Source organism: Ailuropoda melanoleuca, chromosome 10 (assembly GCF_002007445.2).
Source record: "Ailuropoda melanoleuca isolate Jingjing chromosome 10, ASM200744v2, whole genome shotgun sequence".
Taxonomy (NCBI): Eukaryota; Metazoa; Chordata; class Mammalia; order Carnivora; family Ursidae; genus Ailuropoda; species Ailuropoda melanoleuca.
Genome location: NC_048227.1, coordinates 94012441 through 94032431, shown reverse-complemented (window position 1 = coordinate 94032431; position 19991 = coordinate 94012441). Strand labels below are relative to the sequence as shown.

The 19991-nt window shown below is 47.3% G+C and overlaps 1 protein-coding gene and 1 long non-coding RNA gene across 2 annotated transcripts in view; one reads left to right on the top strand and one right to left on the bottom strand.

Moving 5' to 3' along the window:
- The window catches only part of PPP1R14C (protein phosphatase 1 regulatory inhibitor subunit 14C), an 84461-nt gene extending 74484 nt beyond the window's left edge, over nucleotides 1-9977 (bottom strand). Inside the window, exon 1 of the mRNA XM_034669290.1 lies at nucleotides 9499-9977. Coding sequence (XP_034525181.1) covers nucleotides 9499-9813 — 315 coding nt within the window. The 5' untranslated portion in view covers nucleotides 9814-9977. The remainder of the gene's footprint in view (nucleotides 1-9498) is intronic.
- On the top strand, nucleotides 9390-18497 carry LOC117804018. Its single transcript, XR_004628174.1, has 4 exons — nucleotides 9390-9494; nucleotides 11333-11423; nucleotides 14640-14774; nucleotides 18362-18497. It is a non-coding gene; the product is annotated as an uncharacterized LOC117804018 (long non-coding RNA).
- The last annotated feature ends 1494 nt before the right edge of the window (nucleotides 18498-19991 follow it).

Genomic DNA, 19991 nt, shown 5'->3' with positions numbered 1-19991 from the left:
CAACCAATCAATCAATTCTCCAAAGTTCCTTCCACAGTTTCTTTAAAAAAGGAAAAGCCCTTCTTTGATCACTTTTTCCTCAACCATAAACTCATGTTTTAGAGACGGATCCGCACTCTGGTCTCTTCTTTTTTCTAAGGTTTTACACAGTGAAACAGATTTCCAGAGCGCCAGTTCTGACTCAGAAATACCTGGTGAGACTTTATTGGCCCAAACTTGGAAGCAGAGGCAGGAATCCCGGCTCTCATTCCTCATCCTATTGAGACTTGTGTGAGCCTGTCGCTCTGAATCTTATCTGCTGATGGAAAACCATTCACCCCTTCTTGGCCCAGCAAGCACAGCCGCTCTCGGAGAAAATGAACAGTGACTGTGCAAATAAAATAGGACTCTTGTACACACTGAAAAATTAAAATTATAGAGAAGAATGGCAGTAAGCTGTGATTACTTCCTTGGAAGATTCTCCCCCCTGCCCCTGGGCTTCATTCCACTGCCACTTCCTCTCCGCTCACAGGTTCAAAGCACAGCACAGATATAATTGACAACCAGGGGAGAGAACCGAAACTTCGAGTCAACGATGAAAAAGTAGACTTATAACCCAGGCAGAGCCGAATTACATTAGTGCAGCTAATCTGAGCTGTGTGTGTCTGAAACGCACAGCTCCAGAAGATGGTCTGGAGGGCCAGTTCCTGGCACGCTCACTTGATGGCCACGTGCTGGACACCTCAGGGCACCCAGGTGTGCGAGGGACACTGGGGCTGCAGGGACCATAGGACCCTACTTTCACGGAGCTTTGAGAGACAGAATTACAGGAAGTGTTCCAAGAAGGGGATAAGTAAGCACAAGCCAGCGAGGGCCTGCTAGCCAGCCTGCCAGTGAGGAGATGTTGATTGGAGAAGCTTCCTAAAGGAGATACCCCAAGGGTGAGCCCGAAGAACTGGTAACAGGTGGACAAGGTAGGAGAGTTAGGGGGAGATGGTCTGGGAGATGGAAGAAGCAAGCTTGAAGGGGTTCCTGTCTGCCCTGCATTAGGATCTCAGGGGTAGGGGACAGGGGCAAGAGAGGGGGCTCCAGAGGCGGGCAGGGCGAGCTCCTGACCTCTGGCTGTAGCCGAACGGCTCATGCTTTGTCGTGAAGGCCGGGGGGAAATAACAGGATCCAGATTTCAGAGAACACTTGGAATCGCCACAGCGAAGGGCAGCTGGAGGAAAGGCCTCAGCAGGGGAAGGTCCCAGCCCAGGAACCAGAGACAGGCATCTGTTCCTGACTCTGCCATTGAGAGGGACGTGGCCTCTGACTGGGGCCAGCAGCTCAAGCTCTCCGTACCTCAGTTTCTTGCAGAGTTACTGCAAGGATGGGGTATTCAGTAGGAACGCAATAAACGGGGAGCTGCTGGGTGCAGGGGCAGCGTCGCGGCTAGGTGCCTCTGGGGTCAGCATGACCTTAGACAGGGAGAGGTCACAACGTCTCTGGTCTCAGTTTCTTCCGCTACAAAATGAAGAAAGGAAGATAACACCACCACCCCCTTCTCCTAAAGTTATTATCAAGTTTGACTGGAGGAGACAAATGTACAAGTTCCCCGGCCCTCCGCGGGGAGCTGTGTTAGTGGCAGAAGTAAGCCGCCCTCCCTGCAACAAAGCAGGGGCTGCTGCTGGGGGTGGCTACCGGGACTCAGGGTGGTAGTAATTGGAGAGAACTGAGATGGAAGCATCTATCGGTGAGAAATGCTAAGGGACCGCACGAATGCGGTGGCAGCGAGAAGTCAAGGCACCAGGTCGCAGAGCCGTAAGGCGCGAGTGTCCACAGGACTCCGAGGCAGCCGGGCATGACGTGCAGGGCAGAGGCAAGAGAGAGGATGGCAGCAGCATCTCCGGCTGGGACATCCATGGATCGCAGCACCTGCTATTCACCCACGAGGGAACGGAGGAAGCGGAGGAGATCTGCAGACGAAGGGAAACTCATCTGCAGACCAGTTAACCTCGAGGCTCCCATGGCACATCTAAGTGCAGCTGTCCATTTCAAACCTCTCTGAATATGTCTGATCCTCAGAAAACAGATCTGGGCTAAAAATACAGATGGAAGAGTTGTCAGCATATGGCCAGCAACTGAAGCCGCAGGAATATTCGTATCACCCAGAAAGAGCGTGCGAGAGCAGGAAAAAAAAACAAAACAAAACGTAGAAGGCAGAGCAGGGGCCCAAAGACAGACCCTGTGCGACGTCAGACCAAAGAGACGGGCAGAGAAAGGAAGCCCAGAAGGGGGCTGGAGGAGTAGCTAGAGAAGAGTGTGAGACCGGGAGAGGCAGCCCAGAAGCCAAAGGCTTCCCTGGGGAGTGGCAGAGGGCACCTACGGTGGCAGGAGGCCAAGGCAAATAAAGACTCACACAATCCCCCTGGATTGAGAAACAGCAAGGCCCTCGGGGCAGCTTGGTGGATAAACAGTGTCTGGAGAAAGTTCCAGAAAACTAAATAGTATGAGTGGCAACCAGAGGGGATACAGGATTGAGGAAGGGACGCGTTCTTCGTGGCAGGTGATGGCTATTGCTATTTCTAGCAGGGAGCCCGGCTGCAAACCCATTCCAGGCAGGAGGGCGATAAAGGGAAGAGGCCCCTGGGTGGCCTCACTGGCTGGCCCAGGAGGAGGCCAAGGACTGGGCTGCAGGGAGGGAAGAACATGGAAAAAGCTGCCTTGAAAAGACAGGTGACAGTCTGAACTAGTCACGAAATAGCCACGGACAGCCTGGGGCGATGAAGGAGGACACCAGGAAATGGGATTGTGGGCAAGGTGTGCACGCACCACGTGGGAAGAAACAATGCAGGCTTTGCTCTGCCCTCATCTAGAAAAAGAGGCTCCTCTGAGGACAGCTGTCAATGAGGAGAGGTTTGCCATGTGCAGCCGCGTCGTTACAGAGCTGGGAGAAAAGCAAAAGACCCTGGAAGCAAAAAAGTGAGTCCCCGGTGAGAACCACAGGCAGAGCTAGTGTGGCAAGGGGCGCAGCAGAAGCAGAGGAAAAGAGGGTGGGCGGGAGACACCGGGAACATCAGATTCTCGAAAGAATTCTCTCCGTCTGAGCTGAAAAATCAATGCACTGCAACCACAATTTGTAAACTGTTGGGAGCAAGTTAAGTCAATGAAGGTAGGTGTACTTTTCAACAACGCTGAAATAAAACAGTAATAATCCAAGAGTGGGATATGGATTACTGTAACAAAACCAGAAATCTCCTTTTTTTTCCTAGCTGTGACTCTATTAAAGAAATGCCACCAACTCATTCAATGCTAAAACACGTTTTCTGATGCTTGACTCTTTTTCATTCATTCAAATAAATGCTTAATGGTTGGAGAACTGTGCTCTACCATAGTAGGACACACACGAAGAAAATGAACACGAAGTAAAGTCTTATTTCCCCATACATACATGAAAACCCACAGGAACTCCCCGAATAAGGAAGATTCCAGGAGAAAAAGGAAGGATATAGAGACGATTTGCCCCCGTTCAAGTTCAAACACATACCAACATCCCTAACCCCAAAGTATCCACCCGTCTTCTCCAAATTCTATCACCAAATAGATGTGAATGTCTTTTTTTTTCTTCCTTCCTGTCCTCTGCCCACATCACAGAGAATAAGCGATAGTAGTGGCTGGTTATGGTCAAGGTACAACAGTGGCTGCATACCTACTGTGTTCCAGCTACTCTGTTCCATGACTTTCCCATCCCTGCAAAGAGGGCAGGGAAGGTGAGGCTCAGAGAGGTTATTATGGAAAGTGCCTCCGCTCTCACGACTAGTGAATGCTGGGGCCACGATATGACTTCAGTTCTTCTAGCTACAGATCATTTACTCTCTTAAGTTCCGCCTCTACCCCAAATTTCCCTAACTACTGTTCCAAAGGGAAACGTGTGAAGTACTTTTCTTCCCTTGGCAATTGAGAATTCTTTTATTCGTAGACTTCTAACATATTTAATTTCTTCCTTAATATTTTACAGATTGAGTTTATGGAGGTATTTTTTTAAAAAAGCAATTTTTTAAAAAGCCTTATTCATTCCCCAATACCCAAACAGACGGAGATTCACCTGATCATCCACAAACCAAGTTCTAAACAACACTTCTACCTTCTGGCTCAGGTACTAAGAAAATGGCAAAACAGTGAAATGTGGTGTTGCAGAGTGGGAATCTATATGCAAAACAAGGACTTGAACTTGTAACTAGAAGCCTGATCCAGGTATAAAAACAACTCCCCGATCGTGGTATTTCCCCCCTACATGCAAGATCAGTCAACTTAGATATTCCCACAGCCACTTCTGGGGAGTGGACAATATATGGAAGTTCACAGAAGGTCCTGGCGCTATGCTGCCTTGAGAAGCACTCGGTGCAGGGGGAAGGTGCATCAGAAGTCCTGGACACGGCCCTGCACTGCCACGTTTCAGCTGTGGGCCCTGGGGCAACTTTCTGGCATCTCCATGACAGTTTCTATATCAACAAAATGAGCATATCAGAGATTGTTACTAGGACTACACGAATCATACCTGATGCATACGGAGCATTTATTAAACACCAGCTAACTCTATCACACACGTTTAGGCTTTTCCCTTTCTGGAGAAGTACTTTTTTTTAAGATTTATTTATTTATTCTAGAGAGACGGCGGGGGGAGGGGTGGGGATGGTGGTGGAGAAGGGCAGAGGGAGAGAGAGAATCTCAAGCAGACTCCCCACTGAGCACGGAGCCCGATTCGGGGCTTGATCCCACAACCCTGAGATCATGACCCGAATGGAAATCAAGAGTCAAACGCTTAACTGACTGAGCCACCCAGGTGCCCCTGGAGGAGTATTTTTAAAACTGCATGCCACTGTCCAAAAATGTTATGGAATCTATTTTTTAAATTAATTAATTTATTTATTTTAGAGAGAAAAAGAGCACAAGCTGGGGGAGGGGAAGAGGGAAAAGGGAGAGAGAATCTTAAGCAGGCTCCACGCCCACTGCAAAGCATCAGGACGTGGGGCTCCATCTCACGACCCTGAGATCACAACCTGAGCCAAAATCAAGAGTCAGACACTTAACTGACTGAGCCACCCAGGCGCCCCTGAAATCAATTCAGAGGGTCACAACCAGCAATTCTGGAAAAGGAAACAGAGCAGAATATTATATTTAAGCATTAATAAAGTCATATTTTACATTACCCTTGTCATTTTTTCTCTAGCATACATAGTAATATTAAGTGGTGCTTTGTGAATCCATGTGTCTTTCATATATCCATGAGTCCGTGTGTCAGGCAGCAATCTAAATCTTTCTAGGGTCACCATCAAAACATTTGGAAAAACACTGATTTATAGAACGAGCAATGACAGGGAGTCAGGGAAGATGCAAAGGTATAACATGACTGAAACCACGTTTTAAAATGCGGACAGCTGGGGCGCCTGGGTGGCTCAGCTGGTTAAGTGTCTGCCTTCGGCTCAGGTCATGACCCCGGGGTCCTGGGATCGAGCCCCACATAAGGCTCCCTGCTCAGCAGGGAGTCTGCTTCTCCCTTTCCCTCTGCCTGCTGCTCCCCCTGGTTGGGCTCTCTCTCTCTCTCTGTGTCAAATAAATAAATAAAAATTTTTAAAAAAATAAAAATAATAAAATGCAGACAGCTGCAACAAAGGGAAAAGCCAACCGGACCCTCAGGGTAACCCAGGAAATGCCCTCCGTGCACAAGTCTGTTTACGGTGAGGCTGCTACAGGCATTTCAATAATCTGAGGTTAAAAACAGGCTTTTATTTCCAAAGCAAAGCAAATTGCAAAACTGGAAGTACAGATGTTATCTTGATGCTGGGAAAGATGAGAAAAAAAATGATATAACTTATCCAGTAAGCCATCTTGCAACACTTGTCAAAGGAGACGCGATGCCAGATTTCAAATGCTCTTAAAAACTGTCTGGGTTTGGACGAGATATGAAAATGTCTCAAAACAGAAATTCTTAAATGTGGATACAGATCCATCCTAACAGTTCCCTTATAACCAAATCCCTAGCTGAAAATTTAACTATCTGTACAAGAAGATGAAATGGAAAATAACTATCAACATAACTAAGCATTTTAGAATTTATGAAAACACTTAGCTCTACATCCCAAAGGCTGTTTGATGTGGCATACAGCGATACCGCCCTCAGACTGGGTTAAGAAGGGCCGGGGTCCTGGGCCCTAATCCTCCCACACCCATCTTCCTGCAGAGTTCTTAGGACCAACTGGACCCAGCTACCTGGAATGCCTGTCCCTCTGTCTTGTTTTAGGCTCCACTGCAGAGGCCCGGAGTTTCCTGATCCAATACCAAGCCATTTCCAGGGCATGAACAGACTCCTCCCAGATCTGTCGCCGCAAGGGGGCCTTTGCCACTGGTCTGAGCCAAAGGTATGATGAAGGGGTGACAGAGCTTGGATAGGCGAGTGGACACAATGCTCTTCACCAGGTGAGACAGCACCATGGGTGGGAAGAAAAGAAAGCAGACCCAAGGCCAGGGGATTCTCCAGCGGCATGCCAGCTGTGAGCTCTGGGAAGTCTGAGAATTCAAAATTCAAACCTAGCCTTCCAGACCCCTATGGTGAGATCATTGTCAAGGTAGGTAGATGGAATAAATTTTATATCATGCTCGTTACAAATGCATTATTTTTAAATATTTAGACCTATGCTATGAGGGCCTCCAAAAGTTCTCTTGCATAGACCCCTGCAAACTTAAGAGGCAGCCCCAGAAATTAGCATGTGGGCCCAGAGCCACACGGCCATGGTTCATACTCCCGTCCCCACGGCCAGCCATTCACCAGCTCTGTGAGCTTGGGAAAGCCTCTTCCTCTGTGTCTCAGTTTCTTCATCTGTAAAACAGACAACAGCACCCTCTTCGTGGGGTTGTTGTAAAGACTAAATTAGTTAGTCCTTACAAAGTGCCGAGAACAGCACCTAATAAGCACTCCCAGATGCTGTCTTTAGATTATTCTCCAAACAAAATTGACTGGCCACTGCAAACTTCTAGATAAGACCACAGCCAGGAAGGTATTCTGTGTATTTCTTCTTTCCCACTCCTAATTTTAATTATCGTGCTTTACGCCTCTCCCAAAGATCACTATTTTCTATTCCGAAAAGGACAAGTCGTCCAACTGCTGACCGGCCTGATATAAGTTCTTCTGAAATTAAATATGTGTTCATCATCTTCCCCAACTTGGCAGAAAGCTCAGGCCTCTGGCCAGTTTGAAGTCTGGCAAATTCGCTTTCTGTGTCAACTGCATGCAATAAAAATTTGACAACATTACCAATTTTAAGTGTAAAAGGAACATTCCCTACCCTCTATATTCATGAGACTCAGAGCTATTAGCCAGGGCAGGTCCTTCTCGATTAAGAAAGCAGAGGCTGACATAACTTGAAGCCATCAGCAAGGAAAGGCTACCAGACCAGAGAAGCTAAGCTAAAAATAGAGCACGACCAGTGGAGAAATAAATGGAGGAAAACAATTCTATATATGCCTACTTAGGAGATCACATGCTTTTTATCATTAAAGGAAGGTGTATCATCAGCTTGGTAATTACAAACTGCCAACAACCTTCTCAATGACCAATATTCCTTCTACCTAAAATGACCGAGCAAACAACTTGAAGAGAAACACTTCCCACATTATAATGACATGCTGGCAGCATATAGCCCTCTCTCAAATCTCTAGCTTGCTGTATGTCAGAAGGTCTAAAATGGAGAAGAGATGTACAAGGAAAAGATTCAAGGTGATGTTCACCCTTTAAAATATGCATCTAACCTACATGTTGAATACAGTGAACATCCAAGCCACCATTTTCCCCCAATTATTCTGAAGAATGTTTAAAATGTTTGATTTGCCCACCTGCTAAGGGGCTGACTCTCTAGTTTCCCCAACAACACCTAATTAGTCTCCCATAAAAGGAGCACTGCTAAAGCACTGTTAATTTCAACAGTAGTTTTTCTATTAAATCTTCTCCAAATCCAAAATGGAGTATAAAGGTCAGTATGAACTAAATGAAAATTAATTGGATTCTACAGAGGCAGGACTGAGCACATCCACCCACCCCAAGAGTAACCCCATTTAAATCAAATACAGTGTTTCTTGAAAGAGTTTTGCCAACTTCCTACCAAAAAAAAAAAAAAAAAAAATCCCAGGAACACTTCCTATGTTGGCCAGTTTTTCTTTATGCAATTAAACTGGCTTTTTGTAAGAGCCAGGCCGGAGAAACAATATATTTTTACAAGCCCATTAGTCATATAGTCCAGCTTCATTATATCCTAATCATTCATCAGCAGTCCCTAATGAGGATACTGTTGACTCCTGCGATGAGAATGTTAAGGAAAGGATGTGTTCACAATAGGCCGTAAAATGTGTGAGAAACAGAATACCCCAAACCAGGAGAAAAGCCAATGAGTTCATCTGGCTTTCATTTTTGCTGAACAGCGTTAACAGCTGTATGGCCACAAACCTGCTTTAACTTCGAAGCCGTATCCTTAATTATTAATTCTCTCCATTCTCCCACCCTTCCCAAACTCCACGCCCTTAAGAGAAGTACAATACTTCATTCAGAATCGCTGTTATTAAAGACTCTCGTGGGGAATCATTTTGGCTTCATTCTTCTAGCAGACGTTTGTTACCGCTTATTCTAAGTATTTCTCCTAACATCAAGCATCTACACGGCCGTCGGACTTGTGTGTGAACCTTAGCCCCTGAACCGTGGGAAGTCAGTGTCCTGGCGGAGGGGAAGCTGCTGGATTCCGGGCATCCCGCACACCACCCGCCCAGCTACCTTCCTTTCACCCAGGCACCCTTCCAGGTTGCCAAAGGCTCTCACTCCGCGCCCATCCACGGGAGTACCCGAGCTCGGCTAGTGGAAGAGAAAAAAAAAAAAAGCTGCTTCAACAAAGCCCAACGTGTGCAGCCTGGGTAAATGCAAGGATGAATTATGGGGACGCGCGTCGGGGCCGGCTGCAAAAGGGAACGCGTTCATCTCATGATTCTGATGTAGAATTTCAGGAACCGAGGGGTCCTCTGAGATCCCCAGAACCTCTCCTCTCCGTTAAGCAGCTTTCAGGTCCCTTCCCTGCTCCCTCTCCATAAATCGGGATTGCCCGGATCTCAGCAGTGAGCACTGTTCCTTTTGGGTTAGGCGCAGCTGGGGTGAGCCCTTCTGAGCCCCGCTGCGTGTAGATGCAGCTGGAGCCTAGAAGAGCCCCGGGCTCCGAGAAAAGCAATGTGGTTAGCAAAACCCAACCCTCCCCACTAGCCATCAAGGGGGGCCCGCAGCCCTGCGCACCCCGCATCTGGACCCAGACAGGGGCGTTCCAACTGTCGCGCCCCGGCGCCAGAGGGCACCCAGGAGAGAGAACGCCCTGCGCCTCGCTCCCAGCACTGGGTCCCCAGGAGTCAGGGCTGTGCGCGCCCGAGAGCTGGAGCCCTGGAGAATTCCTGTGCGGGCACAGTGGGGCGAGGGAGGCCCCGGACCCTCCCGGCCCCGCGCTCAGGTACCTCGCAGCCATACAGCTGACCCAGCTGCTCCACGATCCACTCCTCCAGCACGAGCCGCTTCCGAAGCTCCTTGCGATCGTATTTCACTGTCACTTTTCCCTGCTGGTGGCGCCGCTGCTGCTGCTGTTGCTGCTGCTGAACCTGCCCCGCAGCGGCCGCCGTGGCCACGGGCGCCGAGTCCTCCCGGGAGGAGCCTGAGCCACTGCTCGAGCCCGGGCTGCCGCCGGCGCCGCCCCGGGGACTCTGGAAGAAAACCCGCGCGCCGCCGCCGCCGGCTCCACCGGCCGCCTCGCTGCTGCCCGTCGCCACCGACATGTCCCCGCGCGCGCCAGAGCCCGAGTGCGGCCCGGAGGAGGGGCGGGCGGAGCGCGCCTGGCGCCGCTACCACCTCCGGCCGGGAAGCGGCATGCGAGGGGCTCGCCCGCACCTGCTCCGCGCGCCGCGCACGCCCGGCAGCCCGGCTAGAAGGGAGGTCGGGAGGAGCCGCGGCGACACCGAGGAGGACGAGCGGGGGAGGGCGGGGAAGAGGGAGGGGCGGGGACCGCAGCCTTAAAGACGCCGCCGAGGACCCTCCCGGTCCAGCCCCGGGAGGCGGATCTGGAGCCTGGTAGGCACAGGGCCCGGGGCGTGGGAGTTGCGCGCGGAGGCGGCAGTGTGTGCGCGTAGGCACGCGCGGCCGCCTGTGCGTAGACACCAGAGAGGACCTGCTTGGATCTGCTGCCAGAGATGGTCCTCCGCGCGGGTGACCGTGTCCTCTCCTCCCGGAGACGCGGAATTGCGCTTTTCGTTCCCAGCAGTGCCGGAGCGCACGAAACCCGCCGCCTCCAACGGCGTCGGTCCGGCGCCGCCCCGGGGGCAGGGGACCGCCCGGAGAGGGACGCGGGGAGGCATCGCGCCGCAGGTTCCTCGTGAAGGTTTTCTTTGCCCTCCCGCCTCTTGGGATGGCGGGGAAGCGTCTCTCTCCCTCTTGTCCCCACCCTCAGCTCCAAACACATTCCTATTCATGCCACTTCCTCTCTCAGATTGTGAGAAAAATTGACGAGGCGATGTTTGTGCAATCAGACAATCAAAGCGCCTGAGAAATTCTCTTCAGACCAGTTTTTCTCTCCTTACAAAGTGTCAGTTTATTCGTAGGCAGAGCATTCATATATCTTTGTATCTAAAGGGCTGAAGGCTTGATCCATCGCTTGGCTAAGAGGCTGGGGACATCCAGACAGCAAACATTTCTCTAAAGGAGTCAATGCTTTTACTGGTCTTACATTTCTAGTATTGCATTCCCTGGCTAGTCAGCTTTCCTCTCTCTCAATACCACTGCCAAGCTACCTCTTCTTACCGGGGAGAGCAATTGCACTAATTCTACTCTCAAAACATCAGGCAGCCAAGTAGAGTTACAAATGAATGAGCTTATTATAAGGTTTAGGGCAAAGAGATGGGAAGGGAAATCATAACCAGAAAACTGCATGTGTATGTGTGTAAAATTATAGGGAGACACTACTCTGTCTCTTGTACATAACATTATATTTCTGTTCAGGCAACTGAGAAACCGCAAAGATGCTCCAACACAGAAAGTAGCTTTTATGAACTTTTAGAAAAAGCTGGTGAAGTTTACCAGCAGTTACTCTAAAAAGTTTCTCAGAAGGAAAGTAGATAAAACTGATTTCTTCTGAATATTTTCTAGGGTATCCCTGTGTGGGATTTTAGACCAACAGCTGTAAAGGGAAAAAAAAAAGAAGTAACCAACAACTTTCTCCCGAGCGTTTCCAGTTCTGCAGTCCACCTGTGTGCAGGTCTGCTCTTCCCAGATTTATGATCAGCTTTGTTCCTTCCCTTTGAGGTTTTCACCAAGAGCCTGAGGAGGGATTTTCCCAAGGAGTTCCATGTCTGAAGCTCATCATCAGGACAGGGCAGGCCCTGAAGAGTGAAAGGTAAGAATCTAGTGCGGGATTGTACAAAATGGGATGGTTGGTGTGGGAGCCCTGGAGTCCTATCGCAATTAGAGGGGGTCAAGGCTGGAACCTCTCTGCCCCATGGAAGAGGCCAACTGTCCTCAAGGTAGGTTCCCCACCCAACTTTTCCCAAAGGAGACAGAACTACCATGATTGGCCCCTAGAGATTGATGACTATTTAACACGTCACCTCCACCCCCACCTGCCTGGGGGATCAGAGGCTGTTCAAAAACCCTGAACACATAGCCAAGAGGGTGAGTACCTCCATTGGCCAGGAGGAAGAGAATGGAAGGCAGTAGTGATCAATGTCACAAGAAGCTTGTCTGTCTCCAGCCATCTGGCACTGGTCCAAGTTAGCTAGTACCCACTTTAACCAACCAAACCAATGTGGAGAACCAATGAGGACCAACCAAACCAATGAGGAGAATTTCAATCAAAACAAAAACAGCTAAAATTATAGTTAATGAAGGAGAAACTATATAACATCTCTCCCTCATTCTGGCACTAAGACCTGGCTCTACCAATATTTTGAAAAATTGTGCCTGTGATCCAGGACTATGGCAAAGAGTGGAAAATTCCAACCAATTCCAACTCCTTTGAGTCTTTGGACAATGAATTCAGTCATTCAAGAACAACTTCAAAGAATTCATAAAAATTCACTAAGTTCTTTCTGAGAAATTCTTGTGTCCATTTTTTTTTCACTGTGTAGGATCCTTTTTTCCTTTGTGCTTAAAACTCAGTTTTCACTTCCAACTTCAAAAATGACAGGTACTAAGAGACATTTAAGAAGAAACTTAGGGTTTTAGACATCTTCACTTGTAGAAAAAATGCCAGTGAGGAGTCAGTCAGTCTCTTTCCTCACATATATCGACCTTCAGTTGTCCAAATGAGTCACCTTGACTTACAATTAGGAGTTGAACTAACACAAAAGTTCCTTTTCCTGTAAACCCACTTGCTCCACCCAGGACCTGATTACACTTAAAGTGAACTCCCCGCCACACAGACACACACAGATGCACGCACGCACACACACACACACACACACACACACACACTTTAATTCCATGTTTTAAAATATTTGGGAATAAGGGGTTTATTCTCAGACCAGAGACCCTTTCCATAGATGTCTAAATTCAGCAAAACCAGCAATATTTCTCATCTTCAAGACTATACGTTTTTGTTCAAGGCAAAGACTTTCTAACCCATTTAGACAAGATTCTTCACATGCTGGTTAATCAAAAACAGTGAATGGTTTTTAGTGACTTGAATGGTCTGAGAATTTTCTCAAACACAAGAGATGAGCTTTTACCTTAAGGCAATTACTCCCTGCTGTGAAAGCAACCTAAGAAAGATTCGTCAATATCCTTTCTTCATAGCTTTGCATTTCCTTAAATTGCTCTCTGATTTGGAGAAAGTTTCTCTTAGGAATTATACATAGTTCCTTCATCTCTGAAAACGATCTTTATGCCTAAAGTTTGTTCAATAAGATGACTTAATCAGGGGTCCCAGCTTTCTTCACTCCCCCAGGGAAACAAAGATTAAATACAAATATTTATACTCCGATGCAGATTTCCTTACTCCTTACAGACTAGGTGTGGCAATAATTATGCAACACCTCGTAGTCTACCTTGACGCTGTGATAATGACAGTCCCCAAGGTCCACAATCCTGAACAGAGAATTCTTATCTTGACTAGTAAATGTCAGTGATAAGGTGCCTACATCCGAATTCTCTCAAGCATGTGGTAAAGCCAAAAGACAAATCAAAAGTAATTTGAAATCTGGTTTTCATCATAAAAGTAGAAGAAATTTAATCTGTCCCATTGGATTCTATCAGTTACACATGGCATTTTCTGTTTTCAGAAAACGGTCCATTATTTCCTTATTCCTTATGCAGTGATAGCACTAGTGTCGATAGCCTGTCAATGTCATTTTTCTTTTGGCTACTGTTTCATGCTCTTTTTCTTTTCCTCCCCCTAACTCTGGGATTTTGATTGTATTGTCCATTACAATTTGGAATCATTATTCCAAAATAAACTTAGCCATTGCTTGTATAAATAACCAGAGTAACAGCAGTCATTGTCACCATTCTTAAATTTTGTCTCCACAATTACCAGAAATCCTTACCCTACTGTTCAGGGAGGAAGGGGGTAGGGGGTGGGAATCCATAGCTTTACCTCATCCCTTTTAACAGAGGCTAAATGTCCCACACCTTCCTATAAGCCTAGCTTGTAAATATTTCGTCTTTCTGTAACACGAGGGCCAAATCTGTTTCTGGAGGAACCCGTTATCCCCCATCTGGCCGATACCTTCTTGCCCTCCCCATTTCATTGCCAAACATGTTGGAAGAGCTGCCCATTCCCCCCTGCAGCTGTCTTCCCCAGTCACCATTCAGTCCCCCACAGTTCAGCTGTCTCCACTGGACTGAAGGCACCAGCCCAGGTCACCGGGGAACTCCATGTTGCTCAATTCAATGTGCGCCTTCCCACTCTTACCTAACTTGACCTCCCGCCACATTTGACAATCTTGAACCTCTCCTTGCTTTTCAGACTCTCTCCTCTCTTGGCTTCCCTGCCAACACCCTCCTGGTTTCCCTCCCACCTCTTTGTCCAGGTCTGGTGAGCTCCTTTTCCAGTATCCCTGCCTTAAAGGTAAATGGTTCCCCAAATTCTACCCTCTTCTCTTTGCTCCTTCACACACTCTCTCCAGGTGATTTTGTCTCCTGCTAAAGCTTCCATTTTGACAACCTACCATCCACCTGCCACCAACTCCCCAAATCATGAGCTGGAGCAGTTTCTGGTCCAAGCTTCAGATCTGCAGGAATTCCACATTTAGCACCAATGCACTATGCACATATGTTTATAATTAAAGTACGCAGATGTATGCCTGTATCAGTTCATTAGAGAAGAAAATACAGTAGTCCCCCCTTATCCCAGGGCATACGTTCTCAGACCCCTGTGGGCCCCTGAAACTGCAGAGGGTAACAAACCCTATATTTACTATGTTTTTTTCTATACACACATACTTGTGATAAAGTTTACTTTATCAATTAGGCATAGTAAGAGATTAGCAACAATAACTAACAATGAAGTAGAACAATTATAACAATATACTGGAAGAAAAGCTGCGTGAATGTGGTGCCTCTGTCTCAAAATATCTTATTTGTACTGCGCTCTGCCTTCCTGTGATGATGTGAGATGATCAAATGCCGGTATGATGAGATGACACGAGGGGAACGATGTCGCCTTCATCAGGCTACTGTCGACCTTCTGACATGTCGGAGGATCATCTGCTTCGGGACCGAGGCTGACCCTGGCTCACGGAAACCACAGGTAAGGGGGCCGTAGTAGCGCAGCGAGTATGTTTTTGGCCGCGGGCCGCACAGTGAAGGGCGCTCTGGCTCCGCATGTTCCAGACATGCAATAAGAAGTACATTTATGTCATGACCCAAATATATATCCACACACGTAACTTGCCCATATTACATGTGATACAGCCTCCTGCGTGTCCTATTCTATTCTGTTCTGTTTCATTATTTGGAAGGAATGCTGGTTACAATCTACTGAACGGATTTCCCAACCCACTAAAGGGTTGCAGTCCAGAGTTTGGGAAGAGCTGCCGTCAGCCAGAGCTGTGCCTACGAGAACAGATCCTGGCTCTGCTCAGTCTTCATGGCACACTGCGGGCTGCTTGTTTCTTCCCCTGGCACTCCCCTTCTGCCATGATTAGGTTATCAAGTGCTCTGGTAAACAACTTCAACCCAAAATGGCTGACCTCGGGCCTGTGTGTGATCATCCCGAAGGTGCCACAGAAGAACTAAAGAGGAAAACAATTCTGGAAGTGAAGATAGACCTTTTTCCGGACCTCCGTGCTCCTCCCGCAGGAAAGGGTGAAAGGCCTGGAGGGTAAAGATCAGGAGGACACTGGGGATTGGCAGACGCTGCAGTTGGAGGACAAGCGTGCGCTGATGGTTAGCAGCACAAGCCCTGCATCCCAACCGCCTGGACTCAATCTGGCCTCTGCCACTTAGGCACTGTGTGACCTTGGCAAGTCACTTTACCTCTCTGTGCCTTCCTGTCTCCATCTAGAAAGTGATCACATCTCCAGTGCTTGTCTAAAGGTTATTCCGAGGGAAAATGAGTCACTGGAAAGAAAGCACCTAAAACAGTGCATGCTGTTACGTGTGAATGCAACGTGCCATAAACATGGCGGAGAGGACTGACTCACTATTGTTCCAACAATATCCCCGAGAAATTATGGCCACAGGCACATCTTGACTTCAGGGATGTGAAGCAAGCAGTGGGAAGTCATCCCCATAGGCTTCCTGTTGCAACTCACCCTATACCATGATTCAGTTATCAGCCCTTTGGCAAATCCCAATAAAGGAAGGTAAGCATGTAACTCAACGGCTTACTCAGTTGGGACCTGCACCTAGATGTCTTGTAGTCACCCCAAATTAACAAATTCAAACCAAAACACCAGCTTCCCCAGCTGAGCCTACTTCACTTCTGGTTTTCCTTCTGGAGGGACTGTGTAACACCATTGTTACACCTACAAATTCTTGGTCTTATCCACCGTGTCCAGCCCATCAATAAGCAAACCCTAATGATCCCATGCTTGTCTGGGTCCGATCTGCCCCTTCCTGTCTGTGCACACAATCTCGCCTGGGTTTCTCCTGTGGTCTCCTCGCTTGCCTCCACACCCTGCCTTCCACCCATTCTTCCTATTGCTCCCACAGAGAGCTTTCTTTTTTTTTTAATATTTTATTTATTTATTCATGAGAAACAGAGAGAGAAAGAGGCAGAGGAAGAGGGAGAAGCAGGGTCCCCATGGAGCAGGGAGCCCGAAGTGGGGCTCGATCCCAGGACCCCAAGATCATGACCCAAGCTGAAGGCAGATGCTTAACCAACTGAGCCACCCGGGGGCCCTGCACAGAGAGCTTTCTAAAAGCAAATGTGATCATATCATACGCTTCCATATTCCCCGTTCCCTTCAGGCCACAGTCCAAACAACTTCACATGGCCCATAAGGCTCTCCTTGCTTTCTTTCCCAGCATCTGTTCAAATACTCCCCACCGCACCCCCAGACACACACACCTCACTCTGCCCAATACCTTACATAGCCTGGAGTTCCCAAATACGGAATGCCCCCTGTCTACTTTTGTCTGTGCCTACAACCTCACCTCCCAGTTCCCTATGGCACCAGCCTAACCCCTCACACCCCCAACTGGGGTTAGTCACCTCCCTGACTAAGCTCTCCCCAGTTTCCTCACAAGGTCTGCCCCTTGGCCACCATCCATCCAACACATAGCTCATCAAGCCTTTCTGTGATCAAGTCTCTGCTCAGATGTCACCTCCTCAGACAGGCCTTCTCTCTGAACCTCTGACCCCTTACTCTATTTCTCTTCCTCCCTCTTATGACCACTTGAAAGATATATATAATAATATACTATATTTTATATATCACATATATATTACATAATAGTATATGTTATATGATGACAGAAGGATTCTATTGGGTCAGCTGTCCCTCCCACCACATTATAAACCCCTGAAGACAAGTATGTGACCAAGTGGGGTCCATAGTCTCAGGACCAGCAACAGTGCTTACAACGCGGTGGGCACTCCAAAATAGTACAGGAGTGAAACTATCTCCACTTCTGTCTCGACACATGTTTTTCTTGATCGTCCAATATAAACACTCAAAAATGCAGATCTCATCACTCCTCAGTACAGGCCCAGTCTGGTGCTGGCTGTTCTTATAAGTCACAGGGAGTCACACTTCTCCCCCCAACAGAGACACTCCAGGATTTTTACTAGGTTTCCCTAGTAAGCAAAGGGAAAGGTTGCCCCCCAGACCTCCCAAGATCCTACACTTGAGGTGGAAATCGAGTCACCTCTTCCTGCAGCATTTAGTCTTGGCTTTGGAGCACCTGGTTGGCTGGAGCTGTTGTGAGACATGGCTGAGCCATCAGGTGTAAAATCAAATTGTCATTCCAACTCTACTCCTATCACGACTCTGCCATCAGCTGGTCAGAGTCTCCCCCCAGGTGTTGTTTTCAAACTGTAAAAGTAGGACTGGTCAGAAGGTCACCAACTTAGGCCGTCTGTGGGGCCCCACCAATTTTGTTTTCCCAGGGCATTGCGGGTGGAGGTGTGGTCCTGCGGCACTCGGCTGACCTGTAGCTTGATCCGCCTTCAACACACCTAGCAAGTCTGAAAACACGCAGACTGGTCTAACCCCTGCCCTCTGACCCCGGGCTATACCACTGGTCCTATGACAATGACAAATGTCTCTAAAACTTTCGAAACACCCATTCTTGAGTTCTGGACGTACCTCGGCATAGACCAGAAACAAACAGGTCACCAGCTGGCACCAGGTCAGGAACCACGCCTGGCAAAGCACTGTGCCATTTTGTAATTACAAATGGCTTATAAACTTTAATAGCTATAATAATAGCAATAACAATTGGGCATTGTCCTCTAGCTAGAGAGAATGAAATGCTGGTTTTATTTCCTCCTCTAGAAATCTTTGATAAAAATCGAGCTGAGTCCAAAGCTATAAGCAATTAAAGCAGTATGGTATTGGCATGAAAACAGACACATAGATCCATGGAACAGAATAGAGAGCCCAGAAATAAACCCACATATATATGGCCAATTAGTTTATCACAAAATAGCCAAGAAAACACAATGAGGAAAGCATGCTCTCTTCAATCAAAGGTGCTGGGAAAACTGGGTAGCCACATGCAAAAGGATGAAACTAGACCAGCATTGCATTATATACATAAAAATTACCTCAAAATGGATTAAAGACTTGAATGTAAGACCTGCCACCATAAAACTCCTAGAAGAAAACATAGGCAGTAAACTCCTTGATAGTCTTAGTGATGTATTGTTTTTTTTTTTTAATCTGACAGCAAAAGTAAATAGTGGGACCATATCAAACTACAGAGCTTCTGCACAGCAAAGGAAATCATCAACAAAATGAAAAAAATGAAAAAGCAACCTGCTGAGTGGGTGAAAATATATGTAAATCATGTAACTGATAACTGATATATATCCAAAATATATAAAGAGCTCCTACAACTCAAGGGCAAAAGAAAAAAAAGAAAGAAAAAATCCAATTTAAAAAATGGGCAGAGAATCTGAACATTTTTCCAAAGAAGACATACAGATAGCCAGCTGGCACTTAAAAAGATGCTCAACATCATTAATCCAGGGAAATGCAAAACAAAACCTGGAGATATCACCTCCCATCTGTCAAAATGAGAATATCAGAAAGACAAGAAATATTAAGTTTTGGCGAGGATGTGGAGAAATAGGAACCAGCAGTGTTGGGGGGAACGCAAACTAGTGCAGCCACTGTGGAGAACAGTATGGAGGTTCCTCAAAAAATTAAAAATAGAGCTACCATAATATCCAGCAACTTCACTTCTGGGTATTTATCCAGAGAAAACAAAAACACTAAAAATACCTGCACCTCCATGTTTATTACAGTGTTATTTACAATAACCAAGACCTGCAAACAACCTAAGTGGCCACTGATGGATAAATGGTAAAGAAACCGTGAGATAGATGCACTCGCACCCCATTGCTGGAGAGGATGGCATGAGAATCCTTGCTTTAGAAATCAACATCCCTGTTCCCATATGTGTGTCTCATCACTGTGGGAATTATCATGCGGTGTTGATTGTATGTTGCATTGTGTTACCATGGGCCCCATCCCCGTGGACGGGGTGGTTATTCAGGAAGGGCTTGACATTCCCAGTGTCCATTGTCTCAAGATCTGGAAGGTCCTTATGGAAACTGAACTCTTCTAGCTACTGCAGAGGGAGATGAGAAAAAAGCTTTTTCCTTGGCCTTGTGATTACACTGGAAAAGATGTCTAGAACTAATTCTGCTCTGCTTATGGTGTCCTCCATGGGGAAGTGGACCCACAACAGGGCCAGCAGGTCCTGAGTTAGTCTTATCTGGAACAGACGACCCAGGGTGATAATATTTTGAGTCTGACAATACCAAAAGCTGCTCATCACTGGCATCTATTAGGCGTCAGGCATTTTATTATAAATGCTGTCTCATTAAACTTCCCACAATCCCACATGATTATCTACCTTGCAACGTTGATGGCCATGTTCATTTGAAAGATAAGGAAATCAAGCTACAAGAAGTTAAGTAACTCCTACTTCCAACCTAAGGTTTTATAGGACGTGGAGCTGGGATCTTATTTTGCACCTGCTGGCCTAGTTAATAATAAAATCTGACTTGAATGTGCCCAGTCTGCCCTCAGTTCTATGCAGAGGTGTTAGGGCAAGGCCATAGGATTATGGGCACACAGCGTCCCCTCTCCTTCCATTCAGCCTTGGCTCGGTGTAGCCTGGAGTCATTGTGAGAGACCCTCGGGGGACAGTCAGCCTCAGAGGAGATGAACCCACCCCTCCCAAGATCGCTAGTCTACTTCCAAGTCTAGAGGAGCCAAGTTCTGTTTTCATTGATGAAGGCAGTTTTCCTTTCCCCTCCTCGGCTTTGAAAAATGATAACCTCTGAAAT